At 38.1% G+C, this 18,968-nt stretch overlaps 1 protein-coding gene across 1 annotated transcript in view; it reads left to right on the top strand.

The window, feature by feature from the left end:
• The first annotated feature begins 495 nt into the window (after positions 1–495).
• The window catches only part of PACRG (parkin coregulated), a 276,097-nt gene continuing 257,624 nt past the window's right edge, over positions 496–18,968 (top strand). Inside the window, exon 1 of the mRNA XM_059835655.1 lies at positions 496–664. Within this exon, the coding sequence (XP_059691638.1) occupies positions 518–664 (147 nt within the window). The 5' untranslated portion in view covers positions 496–517. The remainder of the gene's footprint in view (positions 665–18,968) is intronic.

The following is an 18,968-nucleotide window of genomic DNA, read 5'->3' as shown; positions in this document are numbered from 1 at the left end:
TGACCCCCGCCGGCAAGGCGGCGGGCTGTTGACGCGTTGCCTAGAGACGGGCGCGAGGCAGGGGACGCCCGCTATCGCCGGCGGCGGCCAGTACCCGCCCCGCCCCCAACGGACCCTGCTGAGGGACCCTGGCGGGTGGCGCAGGGGGTGAGGCAGGGGGAGAGCCGGCGGGGGGGACGGGCCGGCGGGGTGGGAGAGGTCCCGGGGTGGGGCGAGAAGAGCAGGTGGTGACGAAGGGCTGGGGACGGAGGAGCGGGAGCGGTGGGGAGGGGGAGAACGAGCTGGGATGCAGGAGGGGGCTGGAGGGGGCGAGGGCCGAGGGCCAAGGGGCAGGCGAGGAGGCCTGTCAGGAGCAGGGAAGGCGTCGGAGGGGTGTTTGTGGGGGTGTCGCTGGTTGGGAAGGGAACAGAGGTAGACCTACTGCGTTTTCCAAATTACTGGGGGCGGGGCGTTGATGTTTGTTTGTTTTTTCCAGTCTGTATTTTGCTTCTTGTCCGTCCCGGACGCTGGTGGGGAGATGGTAGTGGAGAAAGCGGGCTCAAGCCCCTCAAAGCCCGTAGGTGACAGGTGCCCCCAGCAGCCGGAGCCACTGGGTCACGGGAAGAAAAGCAAGCAGCAGGTCTCCGACGGATTCACTGTTAAAGCCATGATGAAAAACACTGTGGTATGTTTGCTTCTAGTATAGAGGTGATGTTAATTACTTTACTCTCACGTGTCCAGGAAGCATAGCAAGTTAGAGCTGAGGGTAAAGCTTGGCAGGAAAGTGTGTGAGTTGCTAAAACTTTATCTGGAGTTTGCTGGTTGCTGAAATTACCTTCAGGCTTTACAGAAGTAATATCATAAAGTAACTGTCTGTGTCTGTGGAAATTGTGATGCTTCACCTCCAAGCATATTGCTTTCACGCCACAATTTTTCTGTGTTGTTTTGTATTGGCAATGCATGTTTTATTAAACTGTCCGTCTATAGAATTGTGTGCAAGGCTTACTACCTCACATTTAGAAAAATGCTATCACATGATACTGTAGGATTATTTGAAAATGTTTTCATATACTGGCACAGTGTGGTATAAATCTGATGTGATTGTCACATAGGATAGCAAAAATCTGGAAAATACATGTGTTTTTAAAATAAGCTTGAAAAATAATAAAAAGCTTCCACATGGCATAGAAGAATACTAAACTGGAAACAAACAGTTCTGCAGCTCATAGCTCAAAGGCAAAGATGAGTTGATCAAGCAAGCTTCACTTTCAGTAACAGTCTCAATTTCTAACAAATTTAGAGGTATGTGAGTGAAAATACTAGGATAAAGGCCTTTCAAATTTCTTTATATTGTTTTATTTGTCTACTTTTGTCAGCTTTTAGGAATAAAAAAAGCTTCAGCTAGTATAGAATGCAAATGTTCAACATGTAAGTGGATAAGCTAATATGAGCACACATCTGTGCTTAAGCTCCTGAATTGTATTTTTCTTTATTTGGACACGGTTCAAAGTGTTAGCAAAGTCTTGTGTTCCTAAGGTTTTGTTAATTCTATATATTCTTCTGACAACAGTTATGAAATACGTTATTTCCCTTGTTTTGCTGAAACAGCCTTCCTGGAGCAGTCTCTCTGGACTTGCTATCTGTAAGACCATCCTCTTAAAAACCCAAACAAGTCCATCTTTAAACAAATTTTTAATGGAGTAGAAATTGCATACATTAAAAACTTTCTCCTTATTAGTAAAACTAAAACACGTTTCACCTTAGTGGAAAACATACCAGGCAAAAACAACCAAAAAACCCCTTTGTTTTAAAGATTGTTTGGTTTGTTTGTTTTTAATTCTAGAGATATGTGAAATAGACTAACACTTCAGCGAGTTTAGGGATTAATTTTTAAAAGACGTTTCCTATTCTCTGGACAAAATTCAAGTCATGGATATTTGCATATATTTCTTTACAACTTGATATATAAAAGATGCTTGATTTTGTCTTGAGGAATCAGCAGTTTCAGTGGAGTTTGAGAAATATATATTTAATTTTTAAAAAGGAGCTTTGACTTGTGAATATTACTAGCTATGAGTTTAACCAGATTTTAAGTTTTCTTTTAAATATTTATAGACTTTAAACTTCTATGACTGCAATTCTAACTTCCTAAACATTAACAGAATGTTAAATCGTGGTACTGTCATTAAGCAACAGCAGACAGGTAAATCTGCTGCCTTTGGAGCTACTCATTGAATCATAGAAGTGATGGGGTTTTGGCATGGACCTCTGGAGATCATCTAACCCAACTTCCCATTTGAAGTGGGCCTCTCACTAGCACTAGATCAGGTCAGTCATGGGTTTCCCTAGCTAAGCTGTGAAACCCTCCAACATCAGCAGTTCCCTGACTTCTTCAGGCAACCTGTTTTGTGGCTGCGCTGCCTGCCTGCTCCCCTGCCTGGCCCCTGGGCACCCTCTCAGAGGTGGGGTTAACAGTGTTCTCACCTGCTCCACAAGTTCTGCTCCTAACTGGGTAGGAAGCAGTGAAACTGTTAAGACGTGCTGAAAGATTCATAGTGCCTGGGCTGTATTTAGCAAAAGCTTAGAGGGAGGACAGGCAGCCACTGGAATCATTTCTCAGGGGTCAGTGTGCAAAAAATCAGGACAGAGTAAGGAATCTCTCACTGCCACTCTGTCTGTGCAGAAGTGGGTGTCTCTTTTCTGTTTTCCAACAAATGGTTAAATGTAGCTTTGGATTTATTAAGTAGTTGTCAGAGGTTGACATCACCGATGAAGTTCTCATGGAAGGCTTAGGAGTTGACTGGAGGGTTGAAAGCACAGCATGCAAGTATAGTTAGGACATGATAATTCTTTTTGTTAACAGCATGACAAGGCACAGGGTTGTCAGGCATGGATTCAACATCTCCAGATCAAACAACTAGGTACAGATAAACAGCCTTTGGTGCAAGCATGCAGTGAGTCTTAAACTCTTACCATAGAGTCTAACAGATTGCCATTATGCATATATGACTGTAAGTATTGTAGTAAAAGTTCCAGAATTCTTTGATGTTGCTTGTGCAAAGAGTGTTTTACTAAGCCATTGTTCATGAAAGTTGCTGGATAAAGTTTTCTTCTCAAGTCTGCTTTCACAGCCAGTAGTAAGTACAGAAATTAAGTGCATACAGTATTCAAGAATTTTCTCAGCTCTGGCTAAATCTAAAATTTGCTTATTGAAATACATTACTTAATAGATATACACAAAAAAAAAATTGTTCCTGAACTGAAGAAACTGTTTTGTTTTATGTTATTCTAAAATTGTAAATTCACATAGCAGTTTAGATTAAGAGCAAGTTCCAATAAAGGTCTTCTATGCTAACAAGCTAGGTACTGTGACATTTACATTTTAATTGTTTTGTCCTCCGAGTGGAATCCAGAATGCCATGTTATGTGCTTATACTTCACATGTACTGCATGGGTAGAATTAGGAATATAATCAAAAATTAATATACAGACTAGCAAGTAGAAAAGTGTCTGTACATGAATGTGGACAGCAGGAAGATACTTCTGTTCACTTCTAATCCTCTCCAAATGGTTATTTTTCCTATTTTCTGCCAATGTACATGAGAGAATAAAGTGTTAGTGCCCCCCTTTTCTGTAATAAACTAGTGGTAAAAGCACTTCTTCAAGGAGAGGATTCATTTTATTACTTAAAGGGAACTGTAGAAAGGGAATTCCAGTCTATCTCTCAACTTTTAAGAGTCTTAACCAACAAGTTAATTACTGAGGTGAAAAATATCGCAGAGGGAAAAGTCTCCACATGTTTTCTCAAAGTGCGGTTACTGTGCTGCAAAGAGTTAGGATTCATAGGGCTAGAAAGTGGCAAGGTAGGAAACTCACTAGACAATGTATTTTGGTGCATACATCATTCATGCAGGGGTTTTGGAAGCTTTGGGTTTTGGAAGCTTTGGGTTTTGGAATTTTATGTCCATCATTGCTTGCTGAAATGGATCTGTTGCTTTTGGAGTAGAATTGGAACTTAAGACATCCCCTCCTGAGTGCTGAGCCAATAAAGCTATGAAAGGATGTTCTTTTTCTTTCTGTTTTTCCTGAACCTTGAATTCCTTACTACAAAACAGCAGAACTTCAGCAGGAAAGGAGTTTATCTTTCCTCTATAGGTGCTCCTTTAGTAACACTATTGCCAGGTAAGTTGAAGTATCCTATGCTGCATGTGAATTTGAACTCCTCCGGCCGGAGTACTCAATTCAGATTTTCTTCCTGGCTTAGTGTATAAACCAGTAGGTTTTACATAGCAAATATCACTATTACATCCATCTGTGTTCCATGAAATCAGTCAGAAACTGCTGCTGGTAATGGGCCACATCCAGCCTGTGTGTAAGGGATAAAATGAGAATGTCTACTAGGTGGCCTTGGAAGGGGAGTGATGCTAAGAATTGTTTTGTTCCTGGATTTCAAAAACCAAAGCAGAGCTGTTCAACCTGGGTGAGTCTTAGCTATGTGCAGAAGCACAGCTCCCATCTCCTCAAAGAAGTGTAATTGCTTATAAGCAGAAAAAAAGGTTATTTAGATTGCAGTTCTGGATTTTCATCCCTCTGTTCCTCATTTAGGAGTCTACAGTCTGTATGTATTGGAATGAGTTATCAATCTTTGTTGTTCAAACCCCTTTTTCAAGCCATTATTGGTAATGAGTGTTGTGAAGGACTTTCTTACCCTTTACCCTTTGGTAATAACTCATAGCAAGGGTTTCATTTAAAGCATAGAGATAATGTGATTTATTTACATTCTGAAACTTGTGATTTGATACTCTATTTATATTCACCCACATTGTGTAATTAAAACTACTTCTGTTATTTACCTTGTAGCAATAACAGTTTCTGATCTGATTTTAAGGCTATAAGAAAGCATTGTCTAAAAGAAAAAAGTTTTACCCTTCTATTATAATAGCTAATTTATTGGAAAAGGCGGTACATTTGGTGGCAAGTAGGTGTCAAGTTAAAGGAATGTTTTGATAAATGTTTATTGGGCAGTAGTATGTCTATCTTGGAGGAACTGCTCCAGTTTAACAATAGCAATTTTGTACTGTATACTTTAGTGAACACTGTGAGTCAATTTAAACTGTCAGTGCTCTGGAAGCCAGTCCTATCTTCTTCCTGTTTCAGGCTGTTTATTACTGCTGCCCCTTGTTGTGCCCACATTTGTACAATGTTGGCTGATCAGGGAACTGATCCTGCTGAAAAATACTCCAGCCTGTTTAAGCTAACAGCGTCAAACTGCAGTCTTTGGGATTGAGGCAAGCGAAGCTCCTGATACCACCCGGCTCCTCTGCCCTGCCCTCCTCCCTGTCCTGACTGCAGGCTTCCGTCTCCCCTTTTGCATTTACATTGGTGTTTCTTGCAACTACAGAGGAGGTTGGATCAGCTCAACGTCTGTTAACATACACAAGGAGAAGGGGAAATGGGAATATGTTGTCAGCACAAGCTGTGTGGGTGGGAATGTCCGTCTCAGCAACATCGTGGTCTTAATTTAAAACCAGTTATGAAACTTGAGTTCTAGCAGAGTAATTCCACAACCATTTAAAGCAGCATAAACTTGCACCACAACTGAAAGGTGTGGTTTTCATCCCTGGACATCTGTTCTTTGTGCAATATGAACTTTTGGACGGCTGTGCAGTGAACTAGACTGGGGTCCTGGTTAAACCTAGCTTAAAAGCAGCTCAGTATTTTTTTCACAGCAGTGCAAACTTGACATACAGTTTGGTAACAGTGTAAACTAACAAAAGTTGTGGCTGCTACAGCCCTGCCTGCTTCTGCTGCATATTCGTACCTCCTCCTTTGTGCCAATACACATAGTAATGTAACTGAATTGGTGAAGCACTTCAATTGCATTAGATCCAAACATGAAAAGCTTCAATGCAAGGAGGTTTTTATTTCCCCTCATAAAGTTATGTTCCTTTCCAATTCCATGCTTGTTTTTACTGTAATGACCACATTGATGGTGTAATGTAAAAGCAGAATACACAGGAAAAATACTAATGCTTAAGACCATAATGTCTTCTAAAAGCCTCTATTTCATATTATGTTTTCCAGCTATAACTTACACGGCTTAATCATACTGCTCTTATTATTTTAAAAGACTTTAAAATCAGCCCTTAATTTTTGCAAATGCAGGGGAAGGTTGATATTGTTCATAGTTGCAGTGCTAAGATGACAAGATTTGTTTAATATCTTCAAGCATGAAGAAATCATGCTGTTTCATTTATGAAAATCTGTTACACACTTGAATCTCCACTAAATCTTTTTTTTATAGTTCAGTCATATGACTTAAAATAGGTAATAAGTAAATTATCAGACTCCATTTCATGTTTTTGACTGACATTTCTTGTCTTAAATCACTTCATTTGATTCATGATAAATTATGTAGAAAAAGACCTTGGAAGGTTTTAAATTTCATTCTTAGAGAAGGTAAATGTAAATTGATTTTAAAACATTATGACAGTGATGTTTCAAGACTCCTCTACTAATCAGGTTTTTATGAACTAATGAATAAAATACTCTAACTGGAGACAATTACAGTGACAATTGTCAAACTCTGACAATTCTGGCATTGGAATTAAACTATCTTAAAGTTTGCAAACTGAAATTAATATAAAAGAGCAAATGTCAGACTAAATTCTTTTAAGTATATGAGAGAAAAGGTCTTGCGTGTTCACAGATTTCATACAACTTTAAATCCTGCTAGTGGTCTGAGTATGTGGATATCTTTGTCTCGTGTTTCACTGAATGAATTGGGCGTTTTTCAGTTTTTCAGATGTTTGACTGCAAGTGTAGGAATTCAGAACAGAGTACTAGAAAATAGTTAATAACAATAGTCTCAGAACAAGATTTCAGGCAGTCAACTTGCTGAGTAGGGAATTATCCAAAGTCAGCATTTCCCACATGCAGCTGGGCACGCCTCTTACAGCTAGCCAACAAAAAATGTGAAAGAGGTTAGTTAGAAAGCATCTGCCATACACCTTTCTCAGCACCCAGAATCCAGAACAGTTTCCAAAGAACATATGTACATATTCTTTCCTTCAACTTGATATCATTCATTCCAGCTAAGAAAAATCCTGGCCTCTGTGTAGGCTTCAGCCTTTATCTGTTATTTGGCTGGGGATGCTGTAGGATTCCTGGAGTGAGTTCAGTGAAGAGCCATCAAGGCAGGGTTCTGGAGCACATGTTCCATGAGGAGAGCCTGAGGGAACTGTATTTTTTCAGCCTGGAGAAGGGAAAGCTACCAGGTTACCTAATGGTATTAGGTCCTAACAGACCTAATGGCCCAATAGCTATGAGAAGGCTGTCAGGAAGATAGAGCCAGTCTGTTCACTCTAGTGGATGATGGGAGGACAGAAGATGTCAGTTGAAGTGAGGTGTTCAGGATGGTAAAAAACATTTTCAACATGAGGATAGTCAAGCAGTGCATCAGGTTTCCCAGAGTTGTGCAGTCTCCTTAGAAGTTTTCAAGACCCAAATGGAAAAAGCCCTGAGCAACCTGGCCTGATCTCAGAGAGATTCCTGCTTGGAGAAGGAGGTTGGACAAGAGACTTCCTGAGGTCCTTTCCAGCCTGAGTTTTCCCATGATTCTACCTCTTCTTCCATAAGACGGTGGTTTGTGGGCACCCCATGGCTCTGCTACTACTAAGGTCAGACAAATTGGTGACAATTAAGTGACCCTTGAACTGGGGGAAGAAAAAGGAAAACGTCATTTGAGAGTTTTTGCTTTAAAAGCTTTGCTGCTTTTCTGAAGATGTGATGTGAAGGGGGTAATAAATACTACAACTGAGAAGATACTTTATTTTTCTGGTAAGTTGGTTTCCCTTCTGACCCTCAGAAAAACTATGTAACACCACATTGTTCTGGTTATGATAGTGAACTACATCATAAATCTAAGGTTGACTTCATAAATATAATTGGGTAAGCCTGCATCAGTGTTTGGGTAGCAACATGTACTTATCAGCTGAGATCCCTGCTGCAGCTAATTATTCTTATATGGTCTGCTGCAACAAGTATGCAGCAAGTACTGCTGCCAAGTACACAGTGAATGCTGCAAGGAATTGAAGCAGCAGGCTGTGTCTGTAGCTGTCAACCTCTGGATGCTGTGCCTTGTGTCATAGTCTCCTCTTGTCACTGCTATAACTTAAATGACATTGGAAGCTTTAAGTGGGTGAAGGAGACAGGAGAGGTAGCATAGTGGCATTTGCACTAGAGAAAGTAGTAGGAGAACCCTGGGGAAGCAGAAGAGGAACTAAACGTCACTCCCCAAAGTGGGGACCTGGGTGATCACTAAACCAGTATGATTTTTGCTATGGCTTTGCTCCCCAAACTTAGGTACTGATGTGCTGAAGCCAGCTGTTGCCTTGTTTCAGGCAGAGAGGGATGGAGTCCGTATCGGGAAAATGGAAGCTTGCTTTCTTTTCCTATCTGATACTTCCAGTTAATATATATGCCTGGTCTATGCTTAACTGAAACAATCTGGTAAGGCTTTGAAGGGATCAGGGAGGTTTTGTTTTTTTCATTAAGTTTTCTTAACCTTTCTGAAATGACAATTAATGCAAGGCCCCAAAATAGTAGCAAACTGTATCATTGGTACGTTGGTAAAATTTCTAGACAATGTGATATAAAAAATGCCATGAAAGACTGAATAGTTCCTCCCAGCAACAGTTGATTTCTTGATATACTTGACATTCATATAAGCAGTTTGGCATAGCTTTTCATTTTGATAGCACAGTTAAGTAATTTTTGCTGGAAAATTTACTGCTCTCTGATAACTGCCTTTCTTAGATAAAATCCATGTCAGATAAGAGGAAGTTGTAAAGGCCCAGTATGCAGTCACATTATGCAGAAGGCTCTATTATGGAAGTCTTGTGTTCAATAGTTGCACTCTGACTCTGTGAGTACATTCCAACCATTATGCTTATTACAGTTGCAAATTTTGATCTCTGATGGGTGTAAGTAGAGGGGATGCATAAGTAGGTAAAGGGATTGCTCCTGAGAGCAGTGTAATTCTAGAGTCAAAGACCTTCAGTAGAACTTCAGTTGGGCCTCTTACTTGACAAAACAGGATTCCAATTAGATAATAAAACCTGCCTGAATTATAATAAGATAGTAAATGCATAAAATAGCTTTTCATACATTTGTGATGGTGTTTGTTAACGTATATGTAACATTTTGCATGCTTGTGTTTGAAAGCAAGATGTTTCTTTTTTTAAAAAAAAATACTCTTCATCTATGTTTTTGTAAAGAATTATGTCAAGATCTTGATAGCAAGAGTGAATACAGATTTGTTTTGAGTTTGATAACAGAAGTATGTGGATAGCATGTCATGCCTTAATTGAAAGCTAATATCATTAGGTTGTTTACGATCAGATTAGCTTTTTTTTTGTGATGGAAGACTTTTTTTATCACTTGCCTGTAGTAAACAATTGTATACTGCAGTAAGTACAAAAGTTCTGCACAACGTGTGACAAAGTTAAAACATATTATAAAATACACTGTACAAATGAGTGTGGAATGAAAACTCTTGAAAGACTTGAAGCAAGCATGTCATACTGTTGAGTTCCTATGTTAACAATCATTTGGAGGAAGAATAGGTCTTTAAATGTATGTTTTGATGCCTATTTCATTAGTCATAAGCATATGACTGATATTTTTTTGTGTGGTTGGTAGGCAATACATAGTATTCTGCACAAAAAATAACGTAAATCCAAATCAAAGAGTACAGTATTTTCTTGCCTGCCTTGTGTGCTTAAGACATCCATGAGTTTTGCCATTATCACATGAACTTGTTTATTATAATGTTTGTCTCATGGTGCATCTCATTATATGAAAGGAAGAATTACTTCTGCATAAGTTGCTTGGACTTACCCATGTGTTCCTGAAAATATCTATAGGTATTAAGGCTTCTAAAGTTTAGCAGATCTTTCATTCTTTCAATTACTGTTCAGATAGGATTTCTTTTCTGTTATTTCCGTGTGAGATTTGTCTGAATGACAGCTGTATTATTAATCCCATGTTTTATGGAATGAAACATTATTTCCCACGTATTTTTTAAATTTTAAGGGAGCGAGTGTGCAAGGCCCCATGCGAGGAGCATCCCTGCAAGGAAGTGAGTGTGCACGGGGTTCTGCAAGGAGCATCCCTGCAAGGGGGTAAGGGTGCAAGGACCTGTGCAAGGCTGGGAGCATGCAAGGGCTCATGCAAGGCTACACGTGTGAGGCTGGTGCATGCTCCTGTGCACACCCCCCAGCACAGCCGCTGCAGCCCCCTTTTTATAATAATGTTTTAGAGGTGTTCTAAAAAATCCAAAAGCTTTGAATTAGTTTCCTTTCATTGTAAGTCTTGTTGCATAAAATTAGGGGAGATACTTTATGATCCAAGTTTTCTGTTTCAAGACTGATCATTGTATATTTCTTAGAAAAGACTGGTGGTCCACATTTAAATCTGTAGAAAAAATAAATTATGCCCTGGCTTTTCTTACTGTCCTAAGACTGGTGGTCCACATTTAAATCTGTAGAAAAAATAAATTATGCCCTGGCTTTTCTTACTGTCCTATTGCTAATGATTTAACATGACATTAGTGTTCTGTGTTGGGTATCTTCTTAGCTAAAACTATTTAGGCAAACGTGCATGCATATTTTACTGACATTGGCAGCCAGAATTTTATAAACCTATTTTTATTTTTTCCACACAAATTGAAAGCATACATTCTTACTTCCCAAAGCAGGTCTATTGACCTCTCTCTTTCTACACTCTTACCTACTGCTCCATGCTCACTTTTTCTCTGACTTTACTTATCCTCCAGATGTGTCATTTTTTCATATCAGTGGATTTCCCTTGCAGTGATGTTCAACAGGTGTTTTTTTGGGGGACGGCAGTTCCACATAGCTAGAAACCTTTTAGATGATGTATAAAGCTTCTCCCCAGACCATATTAGAATACCCTAGACAATAAATTTTACTGTAAAAAAATCTCAAAGGAATGAACTCATTATACTTTTAAATTGCAACTTTGTAAGGTATGACTGAGAAAATATTTTTCACAGGAAGCGTACGTGTATTAGCTGATTTTTTTTACATCTTTTATACAGTGTTTTACTAACTCATGTCATGCCCTTCTAATTTTTGTGTCCTTCATTTATTTTGTCAGGTTTTAGATTAATAGTATAAGGTCAGAGGAACAATTAATTCAACTTGGTTTGATCTCCTGTGTAATATAGCCTGTCAAATTCAGAAAGTGATTTCTGCATGAAGAGTGAAAACTAGTTGAGCTAGAAGATAAGTTTTTTTAGAAAGTAATACAACCCAAAGGTAATGGTGGTGTCAGAGAGTCCAGTATGTCTGTAAATTATGCTAATGCTTAACTTAACCAATGCAATACCATTAGAAATTTGCAGTTCATGCCTATATATAATTACCACAAAATAGTCAAATTTCACTATGTAAATATTTTAGAGTTAGACAACTACTTCCAGGAAGACACTATCTTTAAAAACCCATGAAAGTAAAGTTGTAGCATGCTTCAGACTTCTACTTAAAACCTGTTTAAGTCATGATTATTTTATGAGCTTCTAGTATGCCTTTGGACATATTTAACATGCATAACAATATTATTATTCAGGACAACAATCAAGTTTTAATATTTTACTTGGTAGCATCTGAAGGCTTTTGGTCATTCAATTGTTCATCCAATATGAAGAATTCAGGCAGTGCACTGAAATTGTGTAACATCCAGCACTTTAATTTAAAAAAAGCAAAAGAAGTTCAGTTGTATCAGTGGAAATCAGTGAGTTGTACATTTAAGCTTGCATGAAATTTCACAAACTCTTCTGTCTACTGTTATCTGACAAAGGAATCTTTATAACAGAAATTTTAGAACTGTGTGTCAACCGTTGACAATACTGTGCCTGCCAATAGTATACAACATTCAGACCTTTGGATAAAAATTTTGTCAAGGAAATTACTGGGGTTTAACAGGGTTGTTTCTGTTTGGATTGTCATTTTTCCTTTTCCCTGTCACCAAATAGAATTGAATTTTTCTTTCAGCTTAAGTGAGAAAACAAATGGCCCTGTAGTAGCAATAGGACAATTCTTCCTCTATTGTACAATGTTCCATTAGGCCGTAATAACAAAATGTATATTGAGGAGCTATATTAAAATACTTTTGCAGAGGTAATCACTAAGTTGCCACTAATAAATCAGTAAACTCTAGATTTTTTTTTTCCCCCTGTTTGATACTCCTTAAGTTGTTCTTTATCAGGTCACCGTTAAGTAGCATTTAGGTGATTTTTCCCCATATATTATCCTATTTGTTCTCTTGCTTCTGGCAAGTGGAACACTATGATCTCTTCTTCTTTTATAATATTAAATATTCTTCATTTTTACTAGTTTTAAGTTAATACTCTTAACACTGCTAACAAAAAAGCTTGCCCAACACTGTGTTTAGCACCAATGTTTAGCCAACTACATGGCTAAGCAAGCATTTCTCAACTTGTAAAATACAAGCAAAATGTTTGTTCTGATTGCCAAAACAGTTTCTCTGAAAGCAGCTCCAGCCGAGATGTGTGTATGACCTTTTCTGCTTGAAGTCACAGGTTAGGGTTCATACTTTAGAGAGGCTAAGTGCACATCAGCTGAGTCCTAACTGAATGCTCTTCCTAGTAGACTGGAGGTAGACTCCCTTGTGTTGGAAGTTCTTCTAAAGCCCTGACTCTTGTGTTCTTAACTCTTGTGTGGCCTACTGGGCAAAGATAGTTTTACAGTTGGATTATCAGGATATGCTGCTGGGAAATGAAAACTGTAGACTTGAAATTTTTTGAACTGGAAGGAGAAATGAACACAGTCCCACCTCCTGAGCTTGTATTCTAACTCCTAAATAAATATGGAAAAGATGGGAATATTATTTAAGGGGACCTTCCTGAAAGCATTTTTTAGTCTTCAGAAAACTATTTCATGGTCTACATTTTCAGTAGGCAGATATATCACTTCTCTGGTCTTGATTCAAGTGACTGAATGTGAGAGGGGAATGGAAATTCACATACATCCCTGTATTCAGCATCCTGTAGGTATTCAGCATCTCTCCCAGCACTTCATCTTTTTTAATTTTCTTCACCAACAGTTGGAGGAGCCTGGGTTCAGAGCTTAATTTAGGCTTTTTAATTGCCCTGATGTTGGGGGCTGGTGTTCAATGTTAGACTGTATTTTTCACTTTGGATTTGTATCATGCATAACTCAATGGGACGACAGTCTTTGACTAGGTATCTAGAAAATATTATAATGTAAATATTGGTTATTAACTAGTGGCAGATAAAAAGTTCCACTTTTTATGTTTATATGTTTTATATGTTCATTATACGGGCGGATTCTAGTACTGTCTGCTTTAGCCTGTATTTTCATGTTTCTTTATTCTTTCTTTCTCCAGTCTGTTTCATGATTGTCTTCGTCCCTGTCTAACTTGCTGCTTTAGATGTATGCTGACTTTACTTCAGGGTCCCATAGACCCACTCTCAGAAACAGAGTAGTTCACAAGGTATCCACTGGAGGAGCTATTATGGCATCTTCTTTTCTTGCAAGTTACAAACTGTCTGATTAAAATGATCATTTTGGATCACGTTTTTCCAAAGAAAAGAAGTAAGATGTGTTTTTAAGGGAGACCTTCATAAATATTGTCATGGATCTTGTGTTTTTAAAAGGACTCTCTAAAGCTGTGTAAGATTTGCAGCCTAACCACTGGAAGATTATGCTACTGCATGAAGAAACACAAAGTGAAAATAAACCATTGCACCAGGTACTTCAATAAGCATCCAAACTAACAAAGCCTGATATCCTGCAGGGTTTTTTTTGTTGTTGTTTTCTGGTTGATTAGTATCAAAATTAAGCTTTTCCTGCTGATATTTAATAAGGTATTTGGTGTCTAATAACATGAGAGACAAGCGTCTTGGTTGGAGCACTCTTCTCTGTTCTCCGGTATTTCCGTAAAACATGAAGGCAATTGTTTATGCTTGAAATCTGCCTTCAGTTGAAAATGACCAATGGATACACATACTTTAGGAGTGAAGGCAGGCAAGTGTACTCACAGAGTGGATATATAAAACTAGTTTCCTTATGAAGCTGTTTTAGAAAGGGTACCTGTATGCATTCGTTCCATTAGCCAGGAAAAAAATGACTTAACAAAGGAACTAAATAAAATTGAACAATTGCAATATCACAAATGTATCAGACAAGCAGGAAAAGGATTGAGTTCCTTTCAATCAGAAGCCATTGCTTGACGATGAATCAAAATGTCTGAACACTTAATAACTGAGTTACATAATTTTATTGCGAAAATAAACTCTCAGAGCCTAGACTTCAGTTTTGGAACTATGAGAACATACATGATTTCAGTGGTTTTCCGGCTGACTGGTAGTATCACCAAAGTTGACATCAGGGTGCATCAGCAGCACAATACAGAACCTCTTGTAGAATCAGAATATCTGAAGCAGATCCTTTTTGTCACTTCATTAGACGTTCTTTTCCTATAGTGACAGAGGAGAAACCTCTGACTACCTTTCTGGCTTCCACCTTTAGCCTGTAGGTGTTATTCCACATGACTAAAGGTTAAAGAATCTGTTACTAAGTTTTGTAATTAACCAGCAAGTATATTGTTGCTTATTGGGTCCTATTGTTTAACCTGATTGTAATGTACTAGCAACATGTATTTAATGAAAAGGTATGACTTATTTAAGAAACATTTCTCAAACTTTACTAAATGTCTTCTGATAACATACATTTGTAAACACAGGAAGCTAGTAATCATGGTAACACTTCTAGTTTGCAAAGGCACAGTCAAGGACTGCAACTGCAAAGCTACAAGTAATACTAAACATTCTAATGTATATTGAAGAGTTTATTATAGAAAATATTTGTGTGGTATTAATGAAAACCAGCCTTGCAACAATAAGTTCTTACAAGTAAAGTAGAATGAAGTGGTAGATAAAAATAAAAGGCATGGAGGAAACAATTGCTTTGTTTATAAACCAAATATCCGTGTTCACATGTGACTGAGAATAAGGGAAAAAAAGTTTTAATAGGGTTCATTAAGATAAAATAACGTTTTGGAATTTATGTAATCTCTATGAGAAAACCTGTGAGATTAAAGTGTTTTTGCTACTTATGTAAGTGAAGGACAATTTATAACGTGGAAGTACCGCTTAATTTCCCAGCTCTTATGTACAATACTGTATCTTAGGAAGAGTAATAAACGCAATTCTTCCAAGAATAGGCATTGCATGGAAAATTACCATTATAAAACTTACTTTGTTTTAGAGATAAAATGATATGAATGATAGAGATAAGATGGTATCATGGGATAATAAATTCTTACCACATTTATAAAAATCCATTTTGCATCTTTTTAAAAAAGCATTTATTCAGTGAAAAAAAAAAAATTGAAAAGAAACTGATAGCTGAGGACTTCCACTATGAAGATAAGCTGCTTTTTTTTTTTACTGCTATGAGCCCTGTATTTATGCTGTTTATTTTCTCAAGACAGTATGATTTAATGTCTCTGTGCTCCAACCAAAATTCAGCTATCAAAATATAACTCCTTAACCTGAAAAAACCCCATGCTTTTGCTGAAGACTTGAGTAGGAGAAGTTTTGATATTTTCAGAATTTATGTACAAAAACCTTAATGGGATGCAAAAAAGACAAAATCTTCCCGTTTTCACTTAAGTGAGGTTTTTTTAAGATTTAAATGAACCTGCTAAGCAGAACTCTAGGTGCTTAGTGTGGAAGGCCTTGTATTTAGTTGTCTAAAACTAAAATATACATGCTTATCCTTTAAACTCCTACTTTGTGAAGTATGATATAAAGAGCTTGAGAAGGATAGACCAAACTGAATTTTTTGAGTAATTCATGTCATCCTTAGCTACAGTGTTTGCAATATTCCAGATTGAAAGTGAACATGTAGATAATAACGTCAATGTACAACTGGAAAATATGAAAGGAAAGATGGTGAGCGTGTGTACGTATGTATGACTGGTGGCACTATTTGTGGATTGATGCTCAGTGAAGGGAGGGCCTAAGTAACTTAGTTTTGGCCAGCTCTTCAGTCTTGCTTATGGCATTCAGAACTTACTAGTGTTCCTGATAAACCATCTCCTTTCCAGCACAGCCACAAGGAAGATATACATGTACCTCATCAAACGTCTCAGCAGTGTTTGGCCCTGAGTATCTTCTAATTGTGTTTTTTTTCCCAGTACCACACCTTTCTTTCTCTCATTCCAGGCATTTTTTAACAATACATCCAGGTTTTTCACAAGGGCCTTAGGTCTGCAGTCCATCTGTGTTTGCAGGAATGAAATAAACCAAGGAATCTGCTAGTTTCTGTTTCCACTGAAGAAGTGTGTTGTCTCAAGATCTCTCATAAAGTTTTGTGTTAAACAAAACAAGAAGTAGAACCAGTCCTCGTAGCATCACACAAAAAAAGGGCCTTCAGGGCTGGAAAGAAACCACCCATCAGAATTGTCTTGAAGCTGACTGATAGGAGTTGACCTATCCACTTCAGGGTGACTGATTAATTTCTGCTAGTCTCCCAGGCAAGTCAGCAGCACGTGCTGATCTTCAGTGTCAAACACTGCTGATAGGTTTAATGAAGTAAGCATGGATGTCTTCCTCTTAGCTGTGCCAGAGAGGAAATAGTTCGCAAGCAAGACTAATGCGCTCTGAAAGCTGTTACCAAGTCTGAAAGCCTGTCTGCCCAGATTTAAGTCATTAGCAGAGAATTCAAATTCTGTAGAAGATTATGTTGGTTTGGTTTATTTAATTATTTTTATGATCATTTTTCCCAGTAATAAAAAGCTATATTATGTAGTAGCTGGACAGAACATTCATGCCAAAAGGATTTTTTCAGCCTGGGCATTAACACTTCATTTTTCATGTTGCTTTAAAAAATGTGATTTAGATTCAGATTATGTTCAGATTGTATTAGGTTGCTCAGGGCTTTGTCCGACTGGGCTTTGATTGTCTTCAAGGATGGAGATTCTACATCATCTTTGGATAACCTGTTCCAATGACTGCCTTCATTGTGAAAAAGGTTTTTCTATTCTCTAGTCAAAATTTCCTTTGTTGCAATTTGTGACCATTGCCTCTTCTCTTTTCGTTGTGCATCTCTGGGAAGAGCCTGACTCATCTCTACTGTGCCCTCATGCTGGGTAACTGAAGACAGCAGTGAGATTCCCGTTAAGCTTCCTCTTCTTAAGGCTGAACAAACTCTTTCTCTCAGCCTATCCTCAAGTTTCATGTACTCCAGCCCTCTCTTCATATTGGTGGCCTTCCATCAGCCTTGCTCCAATATATCAATGTCTTTCTTGTACTGGGGAGTCTGAAATGTGACCTCATGCTCGAAATACAGTCTCAGAAACATCAAATAAAGGGGGATGCTGAATTCCCTCAATACTCTTGATGTAGCCCACAATGCAGTTGCTACATCTCTGCCACAAGGGTGCACAACTGTTCAACTTGCTGTTCACAGGGATCCCCAGTATCTTTCCTGCTAAGCTGCCTCCTAGCCAGTGAGTGCCTGGCCTGAACTGTTCCAGTGCAGAACTTTGCATTTACTATTGCTGAACTTGGTGAAATTCCTGTCAACCCATTTTGCCAGCCTGTCAAGATATTTTTGAATGCCCCCCTCCAAATTTGATGTCATTCATAAAGTCTCTCAGAGTACATTCTGTCCCATAGTCCAGCTTCTTAACAAGATGTTAAATAGCTCAGTATTGTGCCCTGAAGAATGCTTCATGTAACCCCCTACCAGTTGGTCAGCTAACTGCTATCCTTTGGGTCCAACAGCTCACCATTTTCCACCCTCTTGTGGTCAGTTCCTCATGGAACTCACTTGAAGTGAATGGGATGTAGACTGCCTAATGGCATTAGATGCCAAACTACATTTATGAATGTCTCCATCTCATTAAGATCATGAATCCATGCATTAATTCATTTCTACATCAACTCCCTGCTCCTTGAGAGTAAGAATCAACTGACATATTTCTTTTACAGTCTGTAATTTTAAAATCTCATTCTCTACCATTTCTTGAAGAGGTGAATTGCATATCTTATCCCAGTGTGATGAATATAAAGACTATAAATCTAATCTTTTTATATCACTATTATTGCTCTGTAATCAGTGTATCTTATATCCATTATTCCTCCTGAAAGTTTGCAGGCCTTTCTATATTTACTATCTAAATTTTAAATTAAAAAAAAATATGTAATTACATTTCCATTATGCGAGAAGGAGCAGCAATGTAATTAGTGTTAACAGGGCCACACAAATTTTGCTATACATTTCTAGATTATGTAGCTTTCTGATTATGTAATACAATTAAAATTTCAGCATACTAACGGCGCTAGTGAATATTACAATGCAGTGTTTGAAATGCTTTCTGAGATTTGTACCATTTGAATACTAGCTATTTTTCACTTAGAACTCCAGGATCTAAGTTGGAAGAAGTTCGTTAATGACTGGCTTTTCTGTGTGGAGAAAGACAGATGGATAGCAGCTACTTAGCTATATTATTGTAATTATGTTTGATGGTGATTAGAATAAATGTGGGCTGAACATACTGTTGTACTGGTAGGTTAGAACAAAGCTAGATGAATAAATCAACCAACATCATTGGAAGATTCAGTTTTTAGACATCGGGTAAACCAGACCTACTTTATTAAACTCCACAGAAGGAGGGTAACTCTAGAAAGTGTCTCTGGTATCTCCCTCATTCTTCTTAATGAAAGCAAGCTTACTATTTTATATACGTAACTTTTCAAGCTTCATGTACTATTGTATATCTTGGCTTCTTTTGATTTTATTCTTTTGGAAGTTGGCCTTTTGCTTTTTGTCATCTTTCTGAACATGATTTCATTAGTATTTTATAAAATCTGTCAGGTATAGGAACTGAAGTAGAGAAAACATGTTGAAAAG

This window comes from Gavia stellata, chromosome 2 (assembly GCF_030936135.1).
Source record: "Gavia stellata isolate bGavSte3 chromosome 2, bGavSte3.hap2, whole genome shotgun sequence".
In the NCBI taxonomy this organism is placed as follows: domain Eukaryota; kingdom Metazoa; phylum Chordata; class Aves; order Gaviiformes; family Gaviidae; genus Gavia; species Gavia stellata.
The sequence above is the reverse complement of the archived record's forward strand: the minus strand, read 5'-3'. Positions and strand labels throughout refer to the sequence as shown.